The sequence below is a fragment of the Fringilla coelebs genome (assembly GCF_963513975.1).
Source record: "Fringilla coelebs genome assembly, chromosome: 1".
Taxonomy (NCBI): domain Eukaryota; kingdom Metazoa; phylum Chordata; class Aves; order Passeriformes; family Fringillidae; genus Fringilla; species Fringilla coelebs.
Genome location: NC_140028.1, coordinates 99,979,965 through 100,003,017, shown reverse-complemented (window position 1 = coordinate 100,003,017; position 23,053 = coordinate 99,979,965). Strand labels below are relative to the sequence as shown.

Below are 23,053 nucleotides of genomic sequence, written 5' to 3'. Positions count from 1 at the left end.
TAAGGAAATAAAGAAGGCAGGGGTGGTGTTTAAGTCTACCACCCAATTTTAGTTATTTTTACACAGATTTTTGGAGAGGGTCTTTGAAGTTGCCAGCAGCTTCACTGGTCTCGAACTGATGAGATTTAACAAAGTATGTAGAAGCTATGATGCCATTAATACCCTGGCACAATCCATCCTGTACCCTTATTCATCTAGTGGCACTATGTGAACTTAATCATCAAGTCACTTTATAATTTTTATGAGTTTTGTATTCATTGTGAATTCATGTTCAGGAACTGAAATATATGTTCATCTTTCTTTAGACATGTTTTAAATATAGGTAGTTTTGGAGTGGCTTTAGCCAAGCAGAATCTTCTACTTTGCTTGAAGTTGGACCAATTTGATGACAGTTTTTTGGGGTCCTTCTGGAGACTTTATAGAACAATAAATCTGGTGATGGTGAATTTGTAAAGAGGCAGACAATTGTAAATAGTGTGAAATACAAAGCTGTGTTTCATGTCTGGCACAGAAAGGAAATGTGTGTATTTGTGATTGCGATATGTGTGGACACCAACCATGGGACGACTGCAAATTCTAATATTAACTGAGGAAAGTAAAGCATGGAAGAAGGCCTCTGAACCTAGCCTTTGTTTGCAGTTAACCTGGATTAATGTAGGAGCATTTGAATTACAGCATTCGGGATGTTGCTCTTTGCTTGTAGTCAGGCCTTAAAGAGTGCTGTAACGGTAACCTTTTTAGGTATAATTTTGGAATATTGATTGTATCCTTGAAACTATAGCTTTGGAATGTGTAGAAAGGAAATGTGCTTATCTCACTCCTTAACAAAACTGAGAAAAACAGCTTGAGAAAGGAAGATGGACATCCTCTCAAGGATTTACAACTTCAGCAAGGGAAGCTGGACATCACTGATAGCCCTTGTAATAACAAGGGGGACCCACATCTGGGGAGCTGGACTTCACCAGATGGGATTCGTCATTGTTCTTGTGGAAACTGGACCAACATCTCGGAGGCTGCCACCACCATCTGGGGATCTTCTTTTTTAGGACAGATCCTGAGAAAAACTAAATCACAATAGTGTATAGAATTGTGATGTATACAAGTAGAAATAGAAACTGCTGAGAAAGCTTCTGAGTACGCCTATAAATACCTGTAAGCCCAAATATTGGTGTGCAGTTGGAGGGAAAACTGCCTCCACTGTACCCAGCGCTGTTTTGCTCATACTTTACCATAATTAATTAATAAATTGATTGTTGCTTGAATATTGGCCTAGTCAAGCTTCTTATTTATAACAATAGGAACCAATTTGTCGGTCATTCTTTTGTTTGTTTATTAACCCTGATCCTGAGTATGTCAGGTTCTACCTTGTCATGCTTGAAGGTTCCAGTTTTGGCGCGCTCAGAGCTGACCGACTGTACAGTCAAAGCAAAACTAATGGTATTTTAGCCATCTTGGCATATAAAACTGCATCTCTTCTTGAAGGAATCGCAGGGTTTAATGTGGGTAAACCTAGGAATTGGGAGATGTGGGGTTTACTTTTGCATAGTTATACACAAGTAAAGAATTGTTCTGCCTAAAACACTTTGCATGGAACCTAATGTGCAGTTGCAGCACTGTGGGAAATATGCTTTTAGAGGTTTTCTGTAATCTTCTTAATGTTTTTGGGGTTTTTTTTACCTTTTTATCAGGTATTTTGTAAAATACCAAATACCCCCTGTAATGCCTCATAAGCTTGGAAAAGGTGTTTGCTTTCTCAGGACAAATTTAACAGATGAGTAGCACCTTGCAACTACTTGACTGCTAAAGCACATAGAATTGCAGACTAACTCTTCATGAGACAGAGGCTGGCCTTTGTGATTCTTAAGTGTTGTGTTGCACATTAGGATGAAAAATACTGAGCTCTAAAGTTAGGAGGGAGTAACTGCAATCATTACTCTTCATTCAAAACCTTCTGGTTTTCCCTGCTCTGTAGAAATTTATGACATTGATAGATTTCCAAAAGGTATTGGGAATGGAGAGCAACCATTGCATTTTTGCAGGCCCTCCTGAGTGGTAGACTGATAGAATGACAGAGGTGATAGGGCATAATTTTTAAGATTACAACATTATGAAAAAGTTTATCTATTTCCTAAGTTATCTCAATCTAGTTATTAATGAAAAAACAATTTTATATAACCCTCTATTTTAGAAGGGTGAACACTTCTTTTTTATTTCTGGGTTAGGGGATGAGAAAGTTAAAAAATGTATGCTTTTCTGACTAGCTAAATTCTATGGGTATATTGTTTGTTTGAAGAGAGTATGAGGCAGGCCCTCAGTGTTATGAGTTGCTGTCATGCTAGCAATGCAGGCAGAGGGTTTCATCAGCCATGGTAAGCAGTGTCTTTATAGTGACTGCGGTGTGTAGTAGGAGTGCTTTTTTCATTTGGGGAACTCTCAAAATAGGTCAGCCTGTTAGAGATCTGGGATGCAGTGACCTTTAGTGGACCGGAAGATAGGTATCATCTACTGGCTTGAGTCCATTGGGATATTAAAAGAACATATTTGTAGCTGGATATGTGTTTTGTTCTTGTGCATACTAATGTTACAGTCAACAGCAAGAGGTCTTTCCTAATGGGCTTGTAGAGGTATTCTCATTGAGATCAATGGGATTACTTGTGATTAAACCTAGGAAAGCGTATAATTCCTTTTAGGATTTGGGTTTCAGATTAATTTAACAACAAGAGAAGGAAAAGAAGAAACCTATAGTTTTGTTGGTTTTTTGTAGGACATTTTCTATAAATATTTCAGTGCAAACTTTAGTTATAGTCATATTTTCTAGATGTCTGATCTGCATGGGATTTCCTCACAAAGAAGAGAGGTTGTAATAATACCTACTTCTCACTTTGCACTTATTGTCAGTAGGTCTGAGAGTGCTTTATAGAAGAAAGATTCCCACTATTCCAGAAGTGGGGACTGATAGGGAAAGGGGGTGTGATTTGCTTGCCTTGGGTCAACCAGTGAACTTCTGTGAGAAAATAAGAATACAGCCTGGAAATACAGCTCTCCTGCTTCTTCCCAGCCCAGCTCTGCGTTCTTTAGGCCCTCTGAAGAAGAAAGAGCTTGTAGAAAGGACTGCAGTAATTGGCAGGAAAATGCAGGGGCAGATGTAGTAAGTGAGAAAATATTTCAGGACATTTTTCTGTATTTGTTCATCATCACTTTCAGTTGTGTTATAGCAAAAGGTTGGAAGCCTCTTCTGACATCAGAGTTAATCTGCAAAGCCTTTGTCAGTCTATCAAGTGAGGTGGAGAAGCCTCTTCTCTCAGTAGGTGACACAGCAAAACCAAAATGAGCCATGTAAGCGAGGGAAGGCTGAGATTCTTGGGCATGTCTCATGGGCTGTCCTGTCATCTACATCTCTTGTGATTAGCTCTGAGCAGTTTTCCCAGAAATGAGGGTACGGATAAGTAGTTCTCCAGTTGTTTTTTTTTTTTTCTTTTAAACACAAAAAGCACTCAATTTTAAACAGTGTAAGAGTAAGCACAAAACAGCAGTTCCTTTGTATGAAATAGGTGTTTAAACAGAGTCTCAGTAATTAGCGTTCAGACACTTAGCTGTGCAGGGACTACTCTGGGGCTTCATTGCTCTGCAGGGAAGCTAGGGGACATGGGTCATAGTCCCCAGGGACCTGACAGAGTTCAGCTTCATGATAGCCTTAGTGTTTATGCAGATGTTAAGTTAAAAATATGGTGAAGGATGTTTCATGCTTTTTTTTCCCTTTTTGGAGTTAGTACCATTTTTAGCTTTATTCGGGTTATTTTCTCAGGCACAGATCAGTAGTGTAGCAATACTCTTGTTTGGTCACCTGGAAAATTAGGATTTGTGAATCACTGATAGCTCCATGACACTCCATTCTCCTGAATGGACTTTACTGCAAAATAATTGACTTGCTGCTTGTAAAAATTCTTCTCTTCTCTTCTCTTCTCTTCTCTTCTCTTCTCTTCTCTTCTCTTCTCTTCTCTTCTCTTCTCTTCTCTTCTCTTCATTCACTTTCAAAAACTGTTATAGAACATTAAAGCCTGAAAGAAACTTTGGGGACATTTTGTGGCTTTCTTTGCTTTAGGCATATGCTAATTAGCCACATAAAAGCAGTCTTTTGCTTAAAAAGTGGCAGTGATGAGTCTGCAGTTATATGCAATTGTTTATTTACCCACCAGAAGTTTCACAAGACATTCTGCAATTCAGTCCAGACCAGTTCCTGGAAACTTATTATAAGTAACAGTTTAATTTTTTTTAAGGAGATATTTTTATAATAAATAAAAACTGGAGTCCTTCATGCCTGTCTCTAATTAATTTTTCAGGTGCCTCTAAGCAGGCTCATTACTTTCTTGGATAGTTTCAAACTTAGTAGTGTAGGTATATTGAAATGTATTTTGAGTTTCAAAAAAATGAATCTGACTGAAGATAGGTCCCAGGAATACATAGAGAAGCTATTTTAAAAGTGTTTTTCCTCTTCAGACTAGCAACCAAATCTGAATCACAAAGGGTGACTGCAAGCAAGAGAACAGGACAAAATGGTCATTCTTAGCCATGCATGTACATCACAGAACTTCTGTTTCAGCCCTCCACAGTGTGGAATATGTCACATATTAAAACCAGATCTTCAGATTTTTTCAGTACTTCTCATGGTTTTATATTACTTGTGTGGGATGATTTTGCTTCAAATATGGAGTTGCAGGCTCTGGAAAGCAGCCATGTGATGGGTGTCAGTCACTGCAGACTCTAAGATTAGCAGAACTGTGTTTGAATAAAAGTTTTCATCCTGCTCAGGTATTAATGCTGGAGACAGCATATCTGTTACAACTGCAGTTCTTTATTATCAGCCATCTGCTGAATAAAGGTGCTTGTTTGGCTGCTTAATACAGCATCTGTCCATATATCAATGTAACTATATCAGCTTCAACTTTGGCAGTCAGCTGGAAAACCATAATTTAATTGGTGAACCTGCATATCAATGTAAAACAATGCAGGCATATTGTTCAAGTGGCATTTAAAAGCCAGGAAGAAAAGTCCCCTCTGGCTGTTTCCAAAGTACAGTGGTGCCAGTTAGGATGAGAGATTGTTTTCTGCTGGCAAACCTCTGTGAGCATTGGTGCCTTGAAGTAATAACTCAGTCAGCAGAGCTGGTGTGCCTGTCAGAAGGGTTGTGATAGCCAGAGAGATGGGTGGGAGAGATGAAGAGGTGCTGGCAAGGGTAGATATTTAAGTCCGTAACAAACAGCTCTCAAGGAAAATCTACATGGATGCTCTATTATTTCCAGGTGCTGCAGTTTTCCTCTGAAATTTGGAGACTGTAAATGGTCTTGGGAAAATTTCTGATTCTCATTTTCTGTTCAATTAATGTTTTGAAGAGAAGTGGCGAATTGCATTGTGGGTTACCTTTCTGACTGTCTTTTTCTTGCAGAAGGCTTTACTTTTCTCTGTAGGTTGCATTAGAAGCAGAGCAAAAATAATCCATCATGCTAACTGAATTGAAACAATAATTCTTTTTGCCTTTTTTTTTAAGGTCTTCAACTGGGAACCTGTGCAGGGTCTCCTTCCAGGAGGTACTTCAGCATATACAGAAGTTAAAGTGCGTAACTGGTTTCCTGCAGAAAAAAAGGTATTTATGCCTTTGAATAGGCTGCTAAATTTGAGTATTTGTGAGTTTTTCATTGTAAAAGGAAACACTAACAACACTAACACAGTCCACTCTGTTCGGGTTCTGCTTTCTATGCTCTGGGCAGATGTTTCATGCTAAGGGTAGACAATGAGAGCAAGATGTGGTGGCGCAGGTTGTAGTATGTACCAACACCCTGACTACAGCATCTGCCCGGTCTCTGAGTATTTGAAATCAAAAAGTTAGGGCTGAGAGAAACCTCAAATTTTCATCTTGATGTTTTTACAGTGACTGCTGTGGTCAATCTGGTATTTCCCGGCAACCTTCTGTTGAGGAAGGTTCTGCGACCCTCTGCTCTGCTGCAGTAAGAGAGAAAATATTTTGTATGTTGTCTATACAATACATTCATCTGAAGGGAGCTCTGGAAAACTTCCTCAGTCTTTTACCAAAAATCAGTAAAAATAAGAGCTCCTTAGCACCAGTGTAGCATCATGAAGCCATCATTCTTTATTTGGCCAGATGCACGAGGGGATATCTCCTCCAAAACTCATGCATGCTGAATGCAGAAGAAGTCCTGTTTATATACTATATTTTACATATATGTTCGTTGACTTTCCCAGAATAAACATACATATGATAATAATATTCCAGAAATCATTAACATATTTTCCCTCCCCTTTACATATGCATTCTTTTGTCCTGGGGTCTCTTTGGTTGTCCTTGACAACAGTATTTTCAGATTAAATACTTATCTGTGAGGTTTCTGCTACTCTTAAGATGCATGTGGCACTTGAAGCAGTACACTTTAAAACACCAGGCTGAGATTGCTTCAGGAAAGCCTCCTGCATCAGTGTTATGCTATTACCTGTGACATTAACTATAAGATATTTTGATTTCTGATTTAAGTCACTCATTCATATTTGTGGGAAAGAGAGTTTGTAAACTGCAGGGAAAATGTGGGAGGCTTACTGAAATTCTTTATATATCATGGGAGAAGGTGCTTGTACTCATTCTGTAACACCTAGACATGCCATGAGAAATTTTCTTGAAGGGGAGATTGTTCTTAAGTTCTGCCTTTTAGCTTGCTTCTGTGCTACTTTGCATGGCCTTAGTGATGTTGCACAAAACAGAGGTAAGCCTCACCTCCCTCAGGCTTATCCCAGTGAGCGTTAGCAGTTTTGAGATGTTGGGTCTCACTTGTCATTGCACTGGGGAGGAACATGGGTGCTGGTTGACGGAGTTCTTTGGACTTACTCCATTGTTTGTTTTGCTGCTAAATCTTCTGTTTTGCTGCTAAATTTTGCAAGAATATTTGGGTATTCTTTTTTTTTTTTTCTTTTTTTTTCTTTTTTTTTTTTTTTTGTGAATTGCTAACGCAGGAAACACAGCAGAAGCACAGAAAGCTCAAGAACAGAGGGGTGATGGTACGATAATAGATTGGTGTAGAATAAATTATCCTCTTCAATGATTTGCTTTTCTCAGCTCTTTTTGTGTGCCGTGCAGGTCTCATCTCTCTTGGTAAGAGGAGCCACTTATGCTGGCTGTCAGTGAGGAGGAGCTTCTACAGCAGTTGGTGGCAGCCACCATCCCCCTTGCCCCAGTTCAGAGGGGACCTGTGGTGAGCCTGGCAGGGCTGCCTGCAAACCGGCCAGGCTGGGTGCTGCTGTGATGTGAGAGGCATTCCTTAATCACAGCATGTGAGCGTGAAAGATATTTCCTAATCTTCTCATCAGCTCTCTTTGCTTTCATGTAGCCAATTAGGAAAGGGTGGAGAAAATGCTTTTGGATACTGTTGCATCACTTACAATATGACTTTTTTTTTCAGTATGACAGGAACAGAAAAGCCTTGAAAAGCCTCCTGAAAAGCCTTGAAAATGCCTCTGAAATCTTTTTTATTAGAGGTTTAACTCACTGATTTTAAGAAAAAGGTGTGAAAGGCATGCAGAGCAGTTTGTGATTTGGGTTTCCTACTTCATCATTTTTGTACTTGAAAGATTATTGTGGCTGTTATCCTCTTGTAAAGGCTTGAAGAAGAAGTAAACTTTTATACATTCACCTGGGCTCCCAGATGAGAATTCTCTATTCTGCTCTTACCTGGTCTGTAACAGTTCTGAAAAACACCTAATTTGCTTTTCTCCCTGAGCAGCTGCAGATTTTGGTGTGTGAGCAAAATAAAGGTAATAAAAAGCCACAGCAGGGATGCAAACACAGCAATTTTTCTCTTAGCTACGTGTGTAAGCAAAGGTTCCAGAACATACATTTAATAGCTGTCTCTTTTGGTGTATTAGCTACTGAACCCTTGACCTGGACCAAATGGCTGGTTGCTATGGCAACAGGCTGCACAGTAACAGGTTTTGTTCTTAGGTTGAAATCATCTTGCTTCTCTTGAATGTTCATTTTGAGGAGATCAGAAGAAACTAGGAAATTCTTTTTTCAAAGGAGAGGCAAAAATATTGATGTTCAGCTACCTGAGCATCTGCAGAGAGACATTCTTTGTTCCCTGAAGAAAGTAATAAGCTCCCCCACTTCCTCCACCTTGTTGAAGCAGAGGTCAGCAGCTCACCAGCAAAAAAAAAAAAAATAGTTCTTGGAAACAACATGACTGTAGGAGGTTCAGGGGAATTTGCTTGCTGTACAACTCCAACTCCCAATCCCGCTGAAGGCAATGGGAAAATATTAACCGCTTAACACTCCACTAACCTTGAAAATTTCTGAACTTAAAGTAAGCTCCTGATCAGCTGTTTTCAAGCTGGATTTGTGAGAGACTGGAAAGACTGATGTCTCGAGCTGTTATGGGCTGCATGTGTTTGGAGGAAGGGGCAGTGCCCTGCCCTGTACACCCCCATCCTAGAGCCTGTATCCCAGCCTGGCAGTGGCTGCCTATCCCTGGCACAGCAGAGGCGATGCTCCACCCCACCTCTGGAGCCCCTAGCTCTGCTCCTGAGTGGCCAAATGACCAGAAGTCCCACCTGGGGGAAGGGCCCAGGAAGGCCAAGGGGTATTTAGGGCCCAACACAAGGCAGTTGGATGTCTTGGCTGTGCTGCCTCTTGGAATGTGTGTCTGTACATCGCTGGAAGCCAGGAGCTGGTAGCTATGTGGTTTTTTTCCTATATATTTTCTGGTTTTCTTTCTTTCTTGCTCTCTCTTCTAATTCCCTCTTCTTGGACTTTTGAGTAACTTAAAATTGAACTGTCTTTGAGTTTGAAAGTTGAATGAGCCAAGTTAATGCTTTAAAAAGTGTTGTCTGTTGATCGAATGTTGCACTAAACTTGACAAATTTGTCTGATTTTCAAAAGTTGCCAGTAAAATCTTTTTTGACCTCTTGAGAGTATCTTGGTATTTCTCCTGTGCATCTAACTCAGAGTACATGAACAACCATAAGCCCTTATAAGAGTCTCGTTGATCATGGTTGTTTGGAGCCTTAAAATACTACAAAAAGTTCTTTCTGTGACAGTGGTCAAACGCTGTGGCAGAGAGGTTGAAGGATTGCCAGCCATGGGGGCAGTCAGAACTCAGCATGGAGAACCATGCTGAGTGCAACTGAGTGGGGTTTGGATTGGGTGACCTTCTGGGTCTCCTTCCAGCTGAGGTCATTCTGCAAGTCTTTCTCTTTTTCTCTTTGGCCGCAGAGAAAAGCAAATGTAATGGAGAGCCCAGACCAGGACTCTGCCTGTGGGTGGTACTGAAAATGAGTTTCGTGTTTACATTGTCCTCCTTTACCACACCCCCCCTTCCCCCTGCACCTCAGCCCTACACACTTCTCTTCCCTGGTGAATAGTGTCATCATGCCATACCTCAAATACTTGGTAATGAAATGTCACTGTAATTCCCCTAGAGAACTCTTTTATATATCACTAATTTATTTTCTTACACTAAACCTGCTGCTCTGCGTTTTACCTTTGTATCTTTAAAATGAGTGGCATTCAGCATTGTAGGCAGGAGCTTAAAGGAAAACAAAATACAGACATGGCATGTGATTGGAGGGGGGATCTTTTTTCCTTTGTGCCAGCAGCTCTCAACCTCTTGCACTGCCAAAACAGTCGCTTACAGCTTTGTTGCTGCACTGTGATCCCGTCAGACAACAGGCACAAGGAGGAGTTAAGTAGGGTTGTCCATTTACCCATCTCAATCTCAGTAAGATGTGAAGGGCTGCAGCCAAGTAGTGTAAACAATCTAAAGAGTTCATTCAAGTGAAGGGATTGGCAGTGGCAGGAAGAAGACTGAAACAAGAAGCAGAGATTGAAGGGGTGCTTTCATGAGATGGAAGGAACAAAAAAGGAAGAGACTCTGATCTGACCTGACTCATTTTAGGCCATTTTCCTGTAAATCTTCAATTAATTTACAAAGTGTTGCTAGTCTTCAGGGTGCTGAAACAGTGCAGGTTTGAAAGGTTTCATCAGTTGTCAAGTGCTTCCTCAGATGAACAGCAAATCATAAAACCAACAGAAGAATTTATTGCCAGAGGCCCAGAGCCCAGCCAGTGAGTCCAATACCTGTCTCACCCTCCATATTATGCATTGTGTCAGCAATTGCATCTGGGAGATGTAAATCTTAAAGAGATGCCTGCTTGTCATTAAAGAGATGGCAGAGCTTTCTTTGGGCATGGAAATGTCAAGCAAGCATCTTGATCAAATTCGGTGGCTGGTTACAGCTTGGCATTGTGGGGTGTGCTGGTAGTTATGTGGAGAACGCAAAGATGCTCTCTGCTTCCTGTCCCAAAGTATTCCAGCCATGCTGCTGAGCACTGGGACTGTGTGTGTGGCACTGTGCTGCAGACGCTCAGGAAGGCAGCAGGGTTTATATAAAGCTCTGCTGGGTTTGCAGAACCTTTTGGCTCCTTTCCAGCTTGGAAGTGGTGATATAAATAGAAGAATGTCTCACTTTTGAAGTCTGCCTTCTATTCACGGAAAGGAAGAACTTTGCTGAAGCTGTGATTTAATAGCTGTTAAATACAAATCTCAAGACCAGTCCTATGACAGGCTGAACTGCTGGATCCTATTTCAATGGGATATGAGTGAGCTCAGTAGCCTATAGCATCACATCTGTTAGTTGGTTGCTGACACCTGAGTAAGGTTCGGTGCTATGAAAGCAGGGTTCAAGAGTGTCCATTCTCACACCTTCCTTCCCAGTTGCACTTGTCCCTGTTACAAGAAAAAAAAAAAAGTTGCCTTTTTTTTCCTTTTGGACAGATTAGTAAAATGTTTGGGACAGTGGTGGTTGGAGTTGGAATCGCTGGCTTAGCACGAATCCGAGACTTGATGAATCCGATGCCTTCCAGCCCTTCTGAGCACCTGAAACTCTTTGGATTTGTATCCAGGTTAGAAATTTCATTTTAGCATGTCTAATATGTGTATTACAATGTTTTTTCTTCTTTTTCAAGCCAAAAAGGGAAAGTTCATGCAAATATGCCTGTCATTTTGAGTGGCAGCTCAGAAGTGAGCACAGAAAGTTTTGCAATAGGGAACAAATAGGTTACCCTAGTGAGATTTTCAGAAATTACTAAAATAAAAACTGAGAGATGCTTTCACTGTAGAATCTGTGTGATAAAAAGAAATTGACTGGAATTTCATGTAGATTTAAGGTAGTGCAGACAATAAGTGCACTAATGATCTTGTGTCTGCGTGACACTTCTAGAAATGTTAAAAAGTACGTTTTACAGAGTTTTAAAAAGTTCTTTTGCAAAAACATGTTTTAATGCCCCCAATACTCCAACTTCATAGTAAAATTCCAGTATTTTTTTAAAATCAGCTATTGAACCTGTAGGTATCTAAAGAAAATCCCATTATTTGCTACACGCAATAAGGTTGCTTTTTATCCTTCTTATGCTTCTTAGAGAACAAGAGTTTTTCTTACTAGTTTGGAACTGTGGAAATTTAGTGTGGACCTTCCTCTGAGCATTCCTGCTGGACTGTCTGACCCATTACAGTGGAGCATAGAAATTTGAAATAGTAAGGCAGTACCTTTAATAGATCTCAGGTTGTGAATATATTTTTCCAGCTATATTTAAATTGTGCAAGGTTGTTTGAGACAGAAAGGATTGATCAGGTCACCCCCACTTGATCTTCCTGCCAAATACACTTTTGGTTCTCTGATGCCTCTGCCAGTGCTACAGGTAACCTTGAAGAGTACTGAAGATAGGGTTTCCACCACTGTTTTTTTTTGTGAGAAACAATGCTGTTGAAATGCATGATTCACCGTAATCTTCCTTGGATCCCAGTCACACACAATCACCACCTGTCTTTGCTTTCAAGTCCTGCTTGTGGCCTGCCTTCCTGCCCTCTGTCACCTGTCCTAACACAGTCAAGGTGCCTGCTCCAGTCAGTGGTAATGCAAAGGGCTTTTAGAGGGATTGTGTGTTTTTCATTTTCAGCCGGAGCTGTGCTCAGCTCACTGCCCAATAGAGCTTTCCCCATAGCACTGACATGCTGTGTGTGTTGCAAGGTGAGCCATCATAGCCAAGCATCTGCTTGGTCCCTCTCCTGCATGTCTGTACTTGCAGTTGTGTGCATCCCTGCCATCCCGAGTGCTTTTGTCCACATTGTCCAGGATGGTGGGCAGAAGTTCTCCCATGGGAGCACCGTCCTCTTTCAAGTCAATCTTTTACAACATCTCTTTGGTAATAATGCTTATTCAAAACCAACACACCAAAACTAAAAATGACTGGACAGTTTAATAGCAGGCCAGTTTCTGGACTCATACCACAGTTTAATAGCAGGCCAGTTTCTGGACTGATACCACCACCTGCACATTGGTCCATTTTTTTGGTTCTCTTCTCCGTTCCAGTTTTGTCTGTAAGTGCTCATGCTCTTCCTGGATAAGAAATTGGTGGTTATACCTGGGTTGAAATCAGAGTATCAATGGTCCATGGGAACAATTTTTAAGTACTGCTACACAACATGTGGTTGGGAAGAATGGACTGTGACAGTTGGTTGTATTCATGCTAAATATACAGGAGAAGTTTTGGCAGTATTAATGAGGCTAAGCAGATTAGCCTGGAAGATGCTCTGAGAAACAAAGACATCCATGCAGCCTTCATCAGCACAGAGAACAAAAGCCATGAAGAAACCATCAGGTATTTTGGGGGGGGTTTCCCCCTGCTCTTTTCCCCCTTTCCCCTATATTTTAGAAGCACAGAGGAGCTGTGTAAAGCTGTTGCAGGAGAAGATATGAACAGTGAGGAAAGACTGCCAGACTAGAAGGCTGAAGTGAATGATAGTGAGTTCCCTAGAGCACCAATAAGCCCTGGAAGAGAGTAGGATTTAAGATGCATTCATTTCCCAAGTAATTCCATTTCTGCTCCTCTGGGCCTGTGTTTGATGGACAGGCAGCTTAAAACAGGATTTAAAGCCTTTCCTCACAGATTATGTTGTGGAAGGGTAGTCCAGTGCCCCACTCCAACTGCTTCCATGTCTGTAAGTCAGAAATTGCAGTGCTCAATGCTGTAGCATTTTAGCAACTTGGTGTAGGTGACTGAGGGAATTCTGTGGCAAAAGAAGAATTAAAACCTCACTCCCCTGCTGTTCAAGTGTGTGATGTGGGCACTACACCATCGTTCCTAGGAAAGTTGCCATTTGTGTCTGTTACTCCATGTTGTGCATCTCTCCATGTGAAGCTGGCTGTGGGAATGAGAAGCAGCTTGCATGGGGAGAGAGGATTAGGATAATATTCTTTTTAATGGCTGATCTTTTATCCCTTTCAGAATGTTCTTAGAAGCTGGGAAACATGTCCTTGTTGAGTACCCCATGACTTTGTCTGCCAAGGCAGCCCATGAGCTCTGGGAGATGGCTGAGCAGAAAGGTAACACATTTGTTCTCAAGAATGTAAGCAGTTTTACCTGTTGGGTAGCACCAAAGGCACTGAACTCAAAGGCAAGTCTCCTGCCTAGTTTTAGTCATCACATGCAAGGGAGTATGACTGTCTCAGGGATGTGCCAGTCTAGGATGTAAGACTTCTGCCACCAGAGGAGCAAACACACAAATGTCAATGCTAGGAGTAAGGTATGTTTGTCCTCACAAAAACTCTAACCTCTGTTTGTGACACTTAGAATGCAATTAAAGAGGAAGACTTCTGTCACTGTGATAGTAAAACACTTGATGAGTGCAACTATTGAACATGTGCAATTCCCTGTCCTCTCTCTTCCTGGAAATGAAACTGCAGACGGCTCTCCTAGCTTCTAGCATTTGTGGTGTGCTGGCCACACACAGCTGCTCATGCTACTGTAGGCCAACAAGGCATTCCTGTCTGAATGACAGCTTGTCTATAAGGAAAATCTCCTTATTTCCAGAAAGTGTGTGGTCCCATCCCAGTGGTGCAAAGGGTCAGAAACTGGCAGTTCAGCTGGGGCCAGTGGGGATGAATGGGGCTGCAAGGGGAAGAGCAGTGCTGGGCAGAAGCTGAGTGCAAATCATTTGGACAAGCTGCACTTTTTATACCAGTGCTTCTTAAAGATCTCCTTTGTGACTTGTGACTTTTGTCCTGAAAATGGAGGTATAGGATTTCTGCTTTCTGTTTCCTTGTACCAACACCAGTTACTGCCTTGTTGCTCGCCAAATGGTTTCCCATTGAGCACAATTGATGGCTCTTTTCTTGAAGCAGCAGAAGTTAGTGTCAGCAGCCTACAATGATTCTCCTGGAAATCTTCCAGAAAAACACATACTGAATGAAGGACACATTTACCTTGTATTGGATAACCTCTATTTCAAAGTAGCCAAATTCATTGCAGTTGGAGGGAGGTATTCCTTAACATACTGTTCCAATCTAGGTCTGAGCATTATGCTATTTTTTCCCTTTTCTTTTTCTTTCCTACTGCCCTGGGAGGAAAAATGCAGAACAAGGAAATGTGAGGGGAAAGAGGCCAAGAATTAATCCATCTGTTACTCTGAAGACTCATGTTTCAGCCTTAGCTGGGTACTGGCTTTCATTACAGAGTTTCTGTTAAATGTAGTGGCTACTGTTCCTGCAGTCTCTGTATTTGTTGTCTCCTGAAAATCCTTAACCCAAATCGATGCTTAAGCTCAGGACCCATGTATCCATGTTTGATTTTCTTCCTGACATCACTTTGTGAGCCATGCACGAATATTTCTGCGTGAGTTCCCACTGGTGGCCAGTGAAGCCTTTACTGTTTAGACATGACTTTGATTCACACAGAAAACTTTTTTTTTATCTGTCCTGATTTTTTTTTTTGTGGTTTTGTTTTGTTTTGTTTTAATGGCAGGTAAAGTACTCCATGTGGAGCACATTGAACTTCTTACTGAAGAGTACAAGCAGCTGAAAAAAGAGGTGGCTGGGAAAGACCTGGTGAAGGGAACATTGCATTTCACAGGTCAGTAGCTCTGAAGAAGTCAAAATCAAAATCCATCTGGATTTGCTCCCCAGGGATGCCAGTGCTTCCAGGCTTCATTCAGTCCTTTCACACAAGACTGTCTATAAACTGACTAGAGACACAGGCACTGGTTCTTGATAATTCCCTTGTTGAATCCACGTACACCCTTCTGTCCTCAACATGTCCTGAAGGGTTTGTTGTGTATGTACTTTGTGCAGCCCTCTCTGCCACAACTTGTCAGCTGATCCATTTTGACATTAAATGTGTTTATTGACTTTCTTCTCAGTCCATCCACTGACCTTTCTACACCCTGATCTTTAAGCCTGCAACACTGTAGTTTCTTCATCCTTTCCTATGCAGAAGGCATTATTCTACTTCCTGTTCCTCAAGAGTTTCTATTCCACCAGGTAGCGTCCTAGATGAGAACAAATCAGGATTCCCAGCTTTCAGTGGAATTGCCCGTCTGACGTGGCTAATTGACCTCTTTGGAGACCTCACTGTTACCTCTGCCACCAGAGAGAAGCAGAAGGATAAGAATTATTCCAGAATGACTGTGCACTTTCAGACAGCAAACAAGAAGTGAGTAATGTCTATGGCAGCATGTGAGCCAGGCTCCTCCTCATCTGCAGGGCTTCTGCCTGCAGGAGTTCTGCATTCTTCTCTCCTCTTGTGGAAACAGAATGGGTGGAGGCTGGCATGAAAGTGTACATGTCTTTTAAAGAGGCATTTTATAATATTGAGTTTGATCTCCCTTTTATTATGTGGTGACAATATCCTTCCTATCAACTAGGATGTTTTTAATAGCCTTGCTAAAAAGTGGTATATTATAACTATGAAGTAAGTCCCCAGTATTTCATTCTGTCACTTGACTACTCAGCTTGGTCCAGAGAGTGGTGGAAACTCTCAGGTTTGGTCATTCTGGGCCATCTGTGCAAAGTTCATGTCCTTTCAAATAAGTTCAAGTTACTTACAGCATCAGTTCAAAGCAACCAGATACAATTTGAGAATTATCTGATATGAAAAGGTAGAGAGAAATTATCCAATGGTGATGGAACTCCTTGTTCTTTTTTTTTGTTCAATTTTTTTTTTGATTGCAGATATGCTGATAGACCTTTTAAAAAGCCCAAACGTAACCCAGCATTTTAGATAAATGTGTAGTTAAAGTAGTAACCTGAAGGACTAGCTATTTGGGGAGAGAATAATCAGGGCTCCTTTAAACTTATAACTTCACCACAGGTCTGGTTAAGCATTTCATCAGCCACTGTACAGACCCCATTGCAGTTTATCATGGGATTATCATCTTGTCTTAGCAATCTTCCTCTCCCTTTAAATAAAACAGCATTTCCAATTCCTTTTGAAGTGCAGTTGTGAGAGGACAGAACTCTGTATACAAGCTCTGTTTACCCTCTTAGCAATTTGCTAGTAACATAAGTAGCTGTGAAGATCTAGATAGGGTGAGATTTTGAACTAATTCCAGCAGATGGAACTAGCGGGTGGTTTAAACATTTCCCTGGCTGCCCTGTCTCCTGGGTAGTCCTTAGCTGCTATGTATGATATTTGCTGGATACAGAACTGGTTCTGGATTATTTGTTTTCCCCCGCTCCTCAGCGCTAACCAATATTTGCTTCTCTTGGCCACTACTATTTGTATGGATCAGTGTTTTCTCACCATAAGTGTTTTAATAACTTTGGGGCCAGTCAGTTTTATGCCTCTGGGATAATTTAGGGTGGGTGGAAAATTACATAGCGTTCCTGTATTGTGTTCGGTGCTGGGGCCGTATTTCCTGCTGACCTTCCCCCACTGACGTCAGGGGAGTTACTGCGCTAGAGAATTTGGCCCGCTCTCTGTCGAGTGGAGTTGTGGCCCAGCAGTAATGGTGGCGGTGTTACAGATCTAATTTTCCCAACCTTTATTTTGCTGAAGGATGGGAAAGGTGGGTCTGTACCTTTCATGAGAGCTACCCCATCCTTTTTTGAAAGACATGAATACAGTAACCTTGAGAAATCAGGTTAATTCATCCTATTTTCTGCCTTGGAAAATACAGCAGGTGCAGAATGCAGGAGCCTGTGTTCTGCTTGTTAAGCAGGGATTTGTGTAAAGGGTATAGTCTGTCTCCACTGCACAGCCCACCCTCCCTGCTTTTCTGGCTCTGGGTGGATTTTGGAGGTGTGTGTTAATGCCTGCACCCAGCTATTTGAGAGATGACCTCTGCCTCTGTTGTGTGTCCAAGACAGCTGAGCTGACAGCCTCTCTGTGATACAACATTGAGCAATCCAGGAAGAGCCAAACCTCTACTGACAGCGCATCTGGTTTGGGACTGCTGTTCCTATCCCAGGATTACAAAGCTTGGATTCAGTAAATGTCAGAAATCAATTTTTAGTGCAAGCTGGAGAGATAATGATTTGGGCAGCATTTCTTTTAATGTTAACTAGGGATAGGGTCCAATTGTCTAGTTCTCATCCAAGCTAAGGGAGCCTCTCATTGATTTAATGATAAATTAAAAATATTGACATTTTCAAAGAGTTAAAAGGAGAATGTTGAAAAGAAGTTGAAGGCATTCCTAAACATATACTGACAAGAAACATTTGAAGTTATGTTTTTGGGGAGAGCTAAGCTTTCAGAGTCTAATAAAATATCTTCAAATTGAACATTCATAGAAAATGATGTAATAGATGCTTTCTGCAGAAGTCGCTGCATAAAATTTTAAGCTGAGTGGACCCAGAATTCTTTCAAGCATGAAACCAGAGTAATTCTTCTGGTGGTACAAAGAGTGTTTGCTTCATATTGGTTTGTTGAGCTATTGCAGTCCAGAGAGGTCTGCTCACCATTTGAGGAAAAAGGGAATTAGAAAAGCAAAAAGTCTTTTTCAATGGAGCTGAGAAAATGCTGTCAATTTACAATTTGGAAAGATAAAATGCCCATAGAAAGTCAGGGTGTTTTCTTCACTGCAGACCGTTTGCTTTGCAGTCAGTATAAAGGTGGTTTGTTAGTGCTTGGTTAAATTTTCTTTAACTACCCAACATATGTAGCCTGGCTTTATTCTGATATCAAAAATGTTGGATTTGTTGCATGTAAGTAACTCTACTAACACTTTTAAATAACTAAATGTATCTGTAGCTAGATAATACTTTGATGCAAATCTTTAATTAAAGAGGGTAAATGGTCTGTGAAAAAATCTACAGCCCTTCACAATTTTCTGACATAAAATACAAATCTGTTTCTTAAGCTACAAAATTGCTTAAATAATGTGTGGACTTGCAACATACTTATCTTTATAGCAAACAAGAGGCTTATTTCAGAGTAGAAGTTGTTGTTAATTAAAAATGAATACATTTTGCTTACCAATCAAGTAGAATCAACCTCTCTTTGGGAACATGACTGAAAATCCAATTGCAGAAGAAGATAAATCTATTGGTAAATCCAACATTTTCCTCCTCACTGATCTAAATCAGTCATTCTAATCACTTTGAATAAATTCTGCCCGCTCTGCATGTTTGTGCTTCTGGTTCAGCGGCTTCCCAAGCTAGAGCAGAAGGCATACACTTGAGCCTGATCACTGGTGTGCATCTGCTCTAGATCACCCCAGGGAGGTGATCCTGCACTGACAGGGCCTGTTTTGGGTCATATCAAGAGCTCCTTGTTATTACATGATGGGAATCTTTGCCTGTGCCTGCCCAAGGGTTTCTTCATGCCTGCCCACCTAAGATAAAGCAGCTTTGAGTAACAGTGGCCTGAACCCTCTGTGACTCTTTACTATCATAGGAGTATAAAACCGGCTCTGTCAAGTCAGAGCAAAGCCCAGCTTGCTCAGCAGCCTGCCTCTGACCCAGATCAACAGCCTTTACCTCAGGGAAGTAGGATGGGAACACGATAAACACTGAGCAATATGCCCCCCAAACACCCTGCTGGCTTGCAGTGACATGTAGTCCTGGGACTTCCTAAAACACATGGTGCCTTTGCATTTATTAGTCTTCTGAGATTTTTTTGGTGCACTTTTGAAGGCTGTGATTTGGGTATTTTTTCCCCCTCCAGTTGTTTCATTCTGTTCAATCAGGTTCATCTGGCCATGCTTAATTTGTAGGGGAAGTGGTGGAGATGTGGAAGTACAGGTGAGCAAAGAATAAATGATATGATGATGTAAATATAGAAACTGAATCCAAGAGCATAAAAGATGAGGTGCAGAAACATTATGCTGAGCACGCTGCAGAATGTGTTCAGGGCAGATTGACAAGGACTTTCTTTCCAGATCTAATGATACTGAAGATTTAATGGGCAGTACTTGGAGACAGAATTTATTCTTCCAGGCTATTGATGCCTTCATAATTTGTGGGTGGCAGACTAAAGTAGGCCATAAAGGACTGTGGAAGGGCCATCAATAACCAAGTAAGAGAAATAATGTGCATCCCCTAAACACAGGCAGTAGTGAGTGCTGATGAATGAGCTGCAGAAAGGCAATGGTACGGTTCAGGCAGTTGACAAAAGACCAGGAAGGGAGCATTGTGACTGTGGCTGATGTTGAGGGGCATTCCTCAAAAGCGTTACAGGGTTGGGTCAAGGAGTCTGTTAAGACCCCTGAAGTGTCACAGCATGTCCCATGGCTCCTTTCCCCTCAGCCAAGATGGAAGGTTGGGAAGGAAGGTGTGAGCTATGCAAGTCAATAGCCAATACCACCAGGCTTGGTTAGGAGACTGTGCCATCATGTTGGCGTAAGACAGGACTCTGCTCTGATTAAGAAAGGCCTGCTTGAGAGTCTGTGTAGGTATAATTTTTAGGATCAGCACAATGCTCCCAGTGATGAGAATGAAACATTTTAAAAGTTCAGAGAGTATGGACACGTGTCTGTGTCAGTGAATTTGTTCACTGGGGTTCAGCTCGCATAGTAGCACCTGGGTCATCATTATGTACCCGTGTGACTTAAATCTATTCTTGCTGGAGGAATAACTAGACATTGAGGGCCTTTTGAGTTTAGCTGTGACTGAATTATGTACAAAATATTTGGACATTTGACTGCACTTTTCATCCACAAACAAACAGCTCACAAACTTCCCTCTTCCTTACGACGTGGCTTGATGTTGCTTGCTTCACTTTGTGCATAGGGAAGACAAAGCTAGACACAGCTTAGATAGTGTGCTGAGAGTCATGGCATGAAACAGTGGCAGAGTTAAGACTATTACCTGCTGTTGAGCTCTATAACCACAAGGCATGTTGGTCAGCACACATTGCCTAAATACGCAATAATTGACATTTAAAAATGGTGCATTTATTAGAGCATTTTCTGCAAATACTGAGAAAACAACCCAAACAAATTAGAATTGTTGATTCAATTTCTTAATTAATACTTTCTGCTCCTTCACGCTAGACCCTTGACTTGGATTGAAGAAAGAGGACCAGGGATGAGACGTGAAAAGAAAATCAACTTCTGTTTCACAAGTGGTTGCCTGGAGAACTTCCCTGAAGCCCCAAGGTCTTCCGTGGGCCTTTTCATGCAGGATCAGAACTTCTTTGCCAAGAAGTTGCTGGGCCAGGTCTCCAAGGAGGAGCTGGCTGCTGAGAAATGGCGAATTTTGCGGTGTCTTGACCTTGCCGAGGTGATCCAACAGTACTGTGAAGAGCCGGAGAAAATCTATTCCTGAGACTGCTCTTAGGGAAGGAGGAAGACAGCAGACAGAAAAGCTGTAGGGCTAAACTCACTGTTGTCATCAAGCAGTTGCTATTTCTGTTTCATTTCCTTATTTTTGACTACTTGTGATTCCTGGGCTCTCCAGGTGTTCTGGGAGAGTCTGGGCTATACCCTGTGCCTTCTGGTTTGCACCACACCAAAGCAGTTCCCCTGCTCTGATGCATCCCTGTCCTTTCAGGTAGTTAGGGACCTAGCAACAGCAAGCTTTCCTGTGATTCAGCTGGGAATATGCCTGACTGTAGATCTTGCAGGACTGTAAATACTATATATAATTCTCTCTCCCAGGGTCCGTCCCCCCATTCCAGATATGTCTGGAAATGAAATGTCTCAATAGGATTCATGTACTATTTTTGAGAATTAAGTTCCAGTTCAGTTTTCCACCTCTTTACTTGAAATACAGAACTTGTGCCACCACAGTCTTGACCTTTTCTTCCAATTGCCCTGAATAGTTCTGTGTGTTTGCTCTAATTAGTAGTCTTGCCTGTTAGGTATTGGGCGGGGGGGGTGGTTTGTGTGTTTTTTGGGGGTGGCTGGTTTTCACACTATGGTCAAATTAAATCTGTATTGGTATAAAACCAGAATAGAAGAAGAATCTTGTCTCTTGATAGAGATGTTGATTTCATTCAGTTTCTCTGGTGCCCTGTGCCAATGTAGAAATCTTTTCCCAGCAGAGATGAGAAACATGCATTGAACTAGTGCATTGCCTGCCTGCTCTCTACTGAACCTAAATATTTTTGGTTTTGTACTGGAAGCAGCATATTATTCTCCTTCATTTGTTTTCTAATTCAGCATGGGAGTGGATCATTGCAAAAAAAAAAAAAATCTTGCATTTAAGAAAAGAAAATCACTAATGCACTCCTGGAAACAGAGAAATTCATTGGGAATAGTGATAAATTTAGAATAGCGTTGTAGAAAACAGCCATTTGCAAATATATCCATGTGTTTATGTCATGGTTCAACCCCAGCTGGCAACTAAGCACCAGGCAGCTGCTTGCTTATTATACCTCAGTGGGATGGGGGAGAGAATCAGAAAGGTAATAGTGAGGGGGAAAAAAGTTGGGTTGGGATAATGACAGTTTAACAGACAAAGCAAAAGCTGCACATGCAAGCAGAGCAAAAGAGGGAATTCATTCAGTGCTTCCGATGGGCAGGCAGGTGTTCAGCCACTCCCAGGAAATCAGAGCTCCATCACACAACACAGCTACTTGGGAAAACAAGCACCATCGCTCTGAATGTCCCCCCTTCATTCTCCTTCCCCATATGGTATGGAATATTGCTTTGTGGTCAGCTGTCCTGGCTGTGTCCACTCCAAAATTCTTGTGCACCCCCAGCCTATTTGCTGGTAGGATGGGGTGAGAAGCAGGAAAGGCCTTGAGGCTGTGCAAACACAGCTTAGCAATAACTAAAACATCCCTGTGTTATCAACACTGTTTCCAGCAAAATGCAAAACACAGCCCCATATTAGCTGCTCTGAATCAAATTAGCTCTACCCCAGCCAAAACCAGCCCAGGTTATAGCATATGACACCTGTGGGAATGGGTCTTTAGCATTTTTACTGTAGTCACAGGATCGCATATGAAAACATTATCACTTCCCTACAGAAGCATTTTAGTTTTAGAAGCCTGAGCACTGCACAATGCTATTAACAATTCCTCTGGTTGCCTTTTACTTTCTAATTACAGCATCTGCTGGTGCTGTATTAATATAGAGGCCAGCTTCAGTCTGTGCAATTGTTCTTTCAAACCAAAATAGTATTTTTTTTTCTATTTTATCATTTGGGCAATTTTTTAATAAGGGAGCACATACGTTGTGAATGTATACGTAATTGCAGCCAGTCAATATTGACAATTAAAAGTCTTCCTTTGGGTAAATGTTCATTCAGGAGTTGGATAAAATTCAGTCTGCTGGAAACAAGAAAGAAAAATCTGAACAATTTTCTCCCAAATCAGTTGGATTTTAGCAATGACTGGAGCTTGATGTGTGAATGAATTCTGCATGTGATATTTGTTTAAATTACCCTATCTGTTAAAATCAGTGAAAATTCTTGTGTTGCCTTCAGTGAATTGAGAGCCATGCAAGTTGGCAGCAGATTTCTGCAGGCAGATCCTGTGCTTGCCCACCCAAATGGATGCTTTACTGAGCATTCACAGGGTGCTACTCTGTTGGATATGGCATGGGCAGATCTGATGTTCTGTGAGGGAGAAAAATGGATTTTTGGCAAAACACAAGCAGGCCATCTGGGATTAGAATGAATTAGAATCTTCTGTGTGTGTCTGCTGGGTATGACAGCCAGTGAAAGTTCCTGTTCCTTGACGAACTCCTGATCTGTGAATATGGGGTGCATGCCACTTGTTTACATGCTAACTCATAATGGGTAGCTGGGGAGAGAGGGAAAAGGGAAAGGAGATTCAC

At 41.5% G+C, this 23,053-nt stretch overlaps 1 protein-coding gene across 1 annotated transcript in view; it reads left to right on the top strand.

The window, feature by feature from the left end:
* Positions 1-21,109, top strand: part of BLVRA (biliverdin reductase A) — a 28,694-nt gene extending 7,585 nt beyond the window's left edge. The window contains exons 2-8 of the mRNA XM_084209751.1: positions 5,546-5,641; positions 10,829-10,956; positions 12,592-12,711; positions 13,339-13,436; positions 14,854-14,961; positions 15,369-15,540; positions 20,321-21,109. Of these exons, the coding sequence (XP_084065877.1) occupies positions 10,838-10,956; positions 12,592-12,711; positions 13,339-13,436; positions 14,854-14,961; positions 15,369-15,540; positions 20,321-20,594 (891 nt within the window). The 5' untranslated portion in view covers positions 5,546-5,641; positions 10,829-10,837 and the 3' untranslated portion in view covers positions 20,595-21,109. The remainder of the gene's footprint in view (positions 1-5,545; positions 5,642-10,828; positions 10,957-12,591; positions 12,712-13,338; positions 13,437-14,853; positions 14,962-15,368; positions 15,541-20,320) is intronic.
* Positions 21,110-23,053: the final 1,944 nt, after the last annotated feature.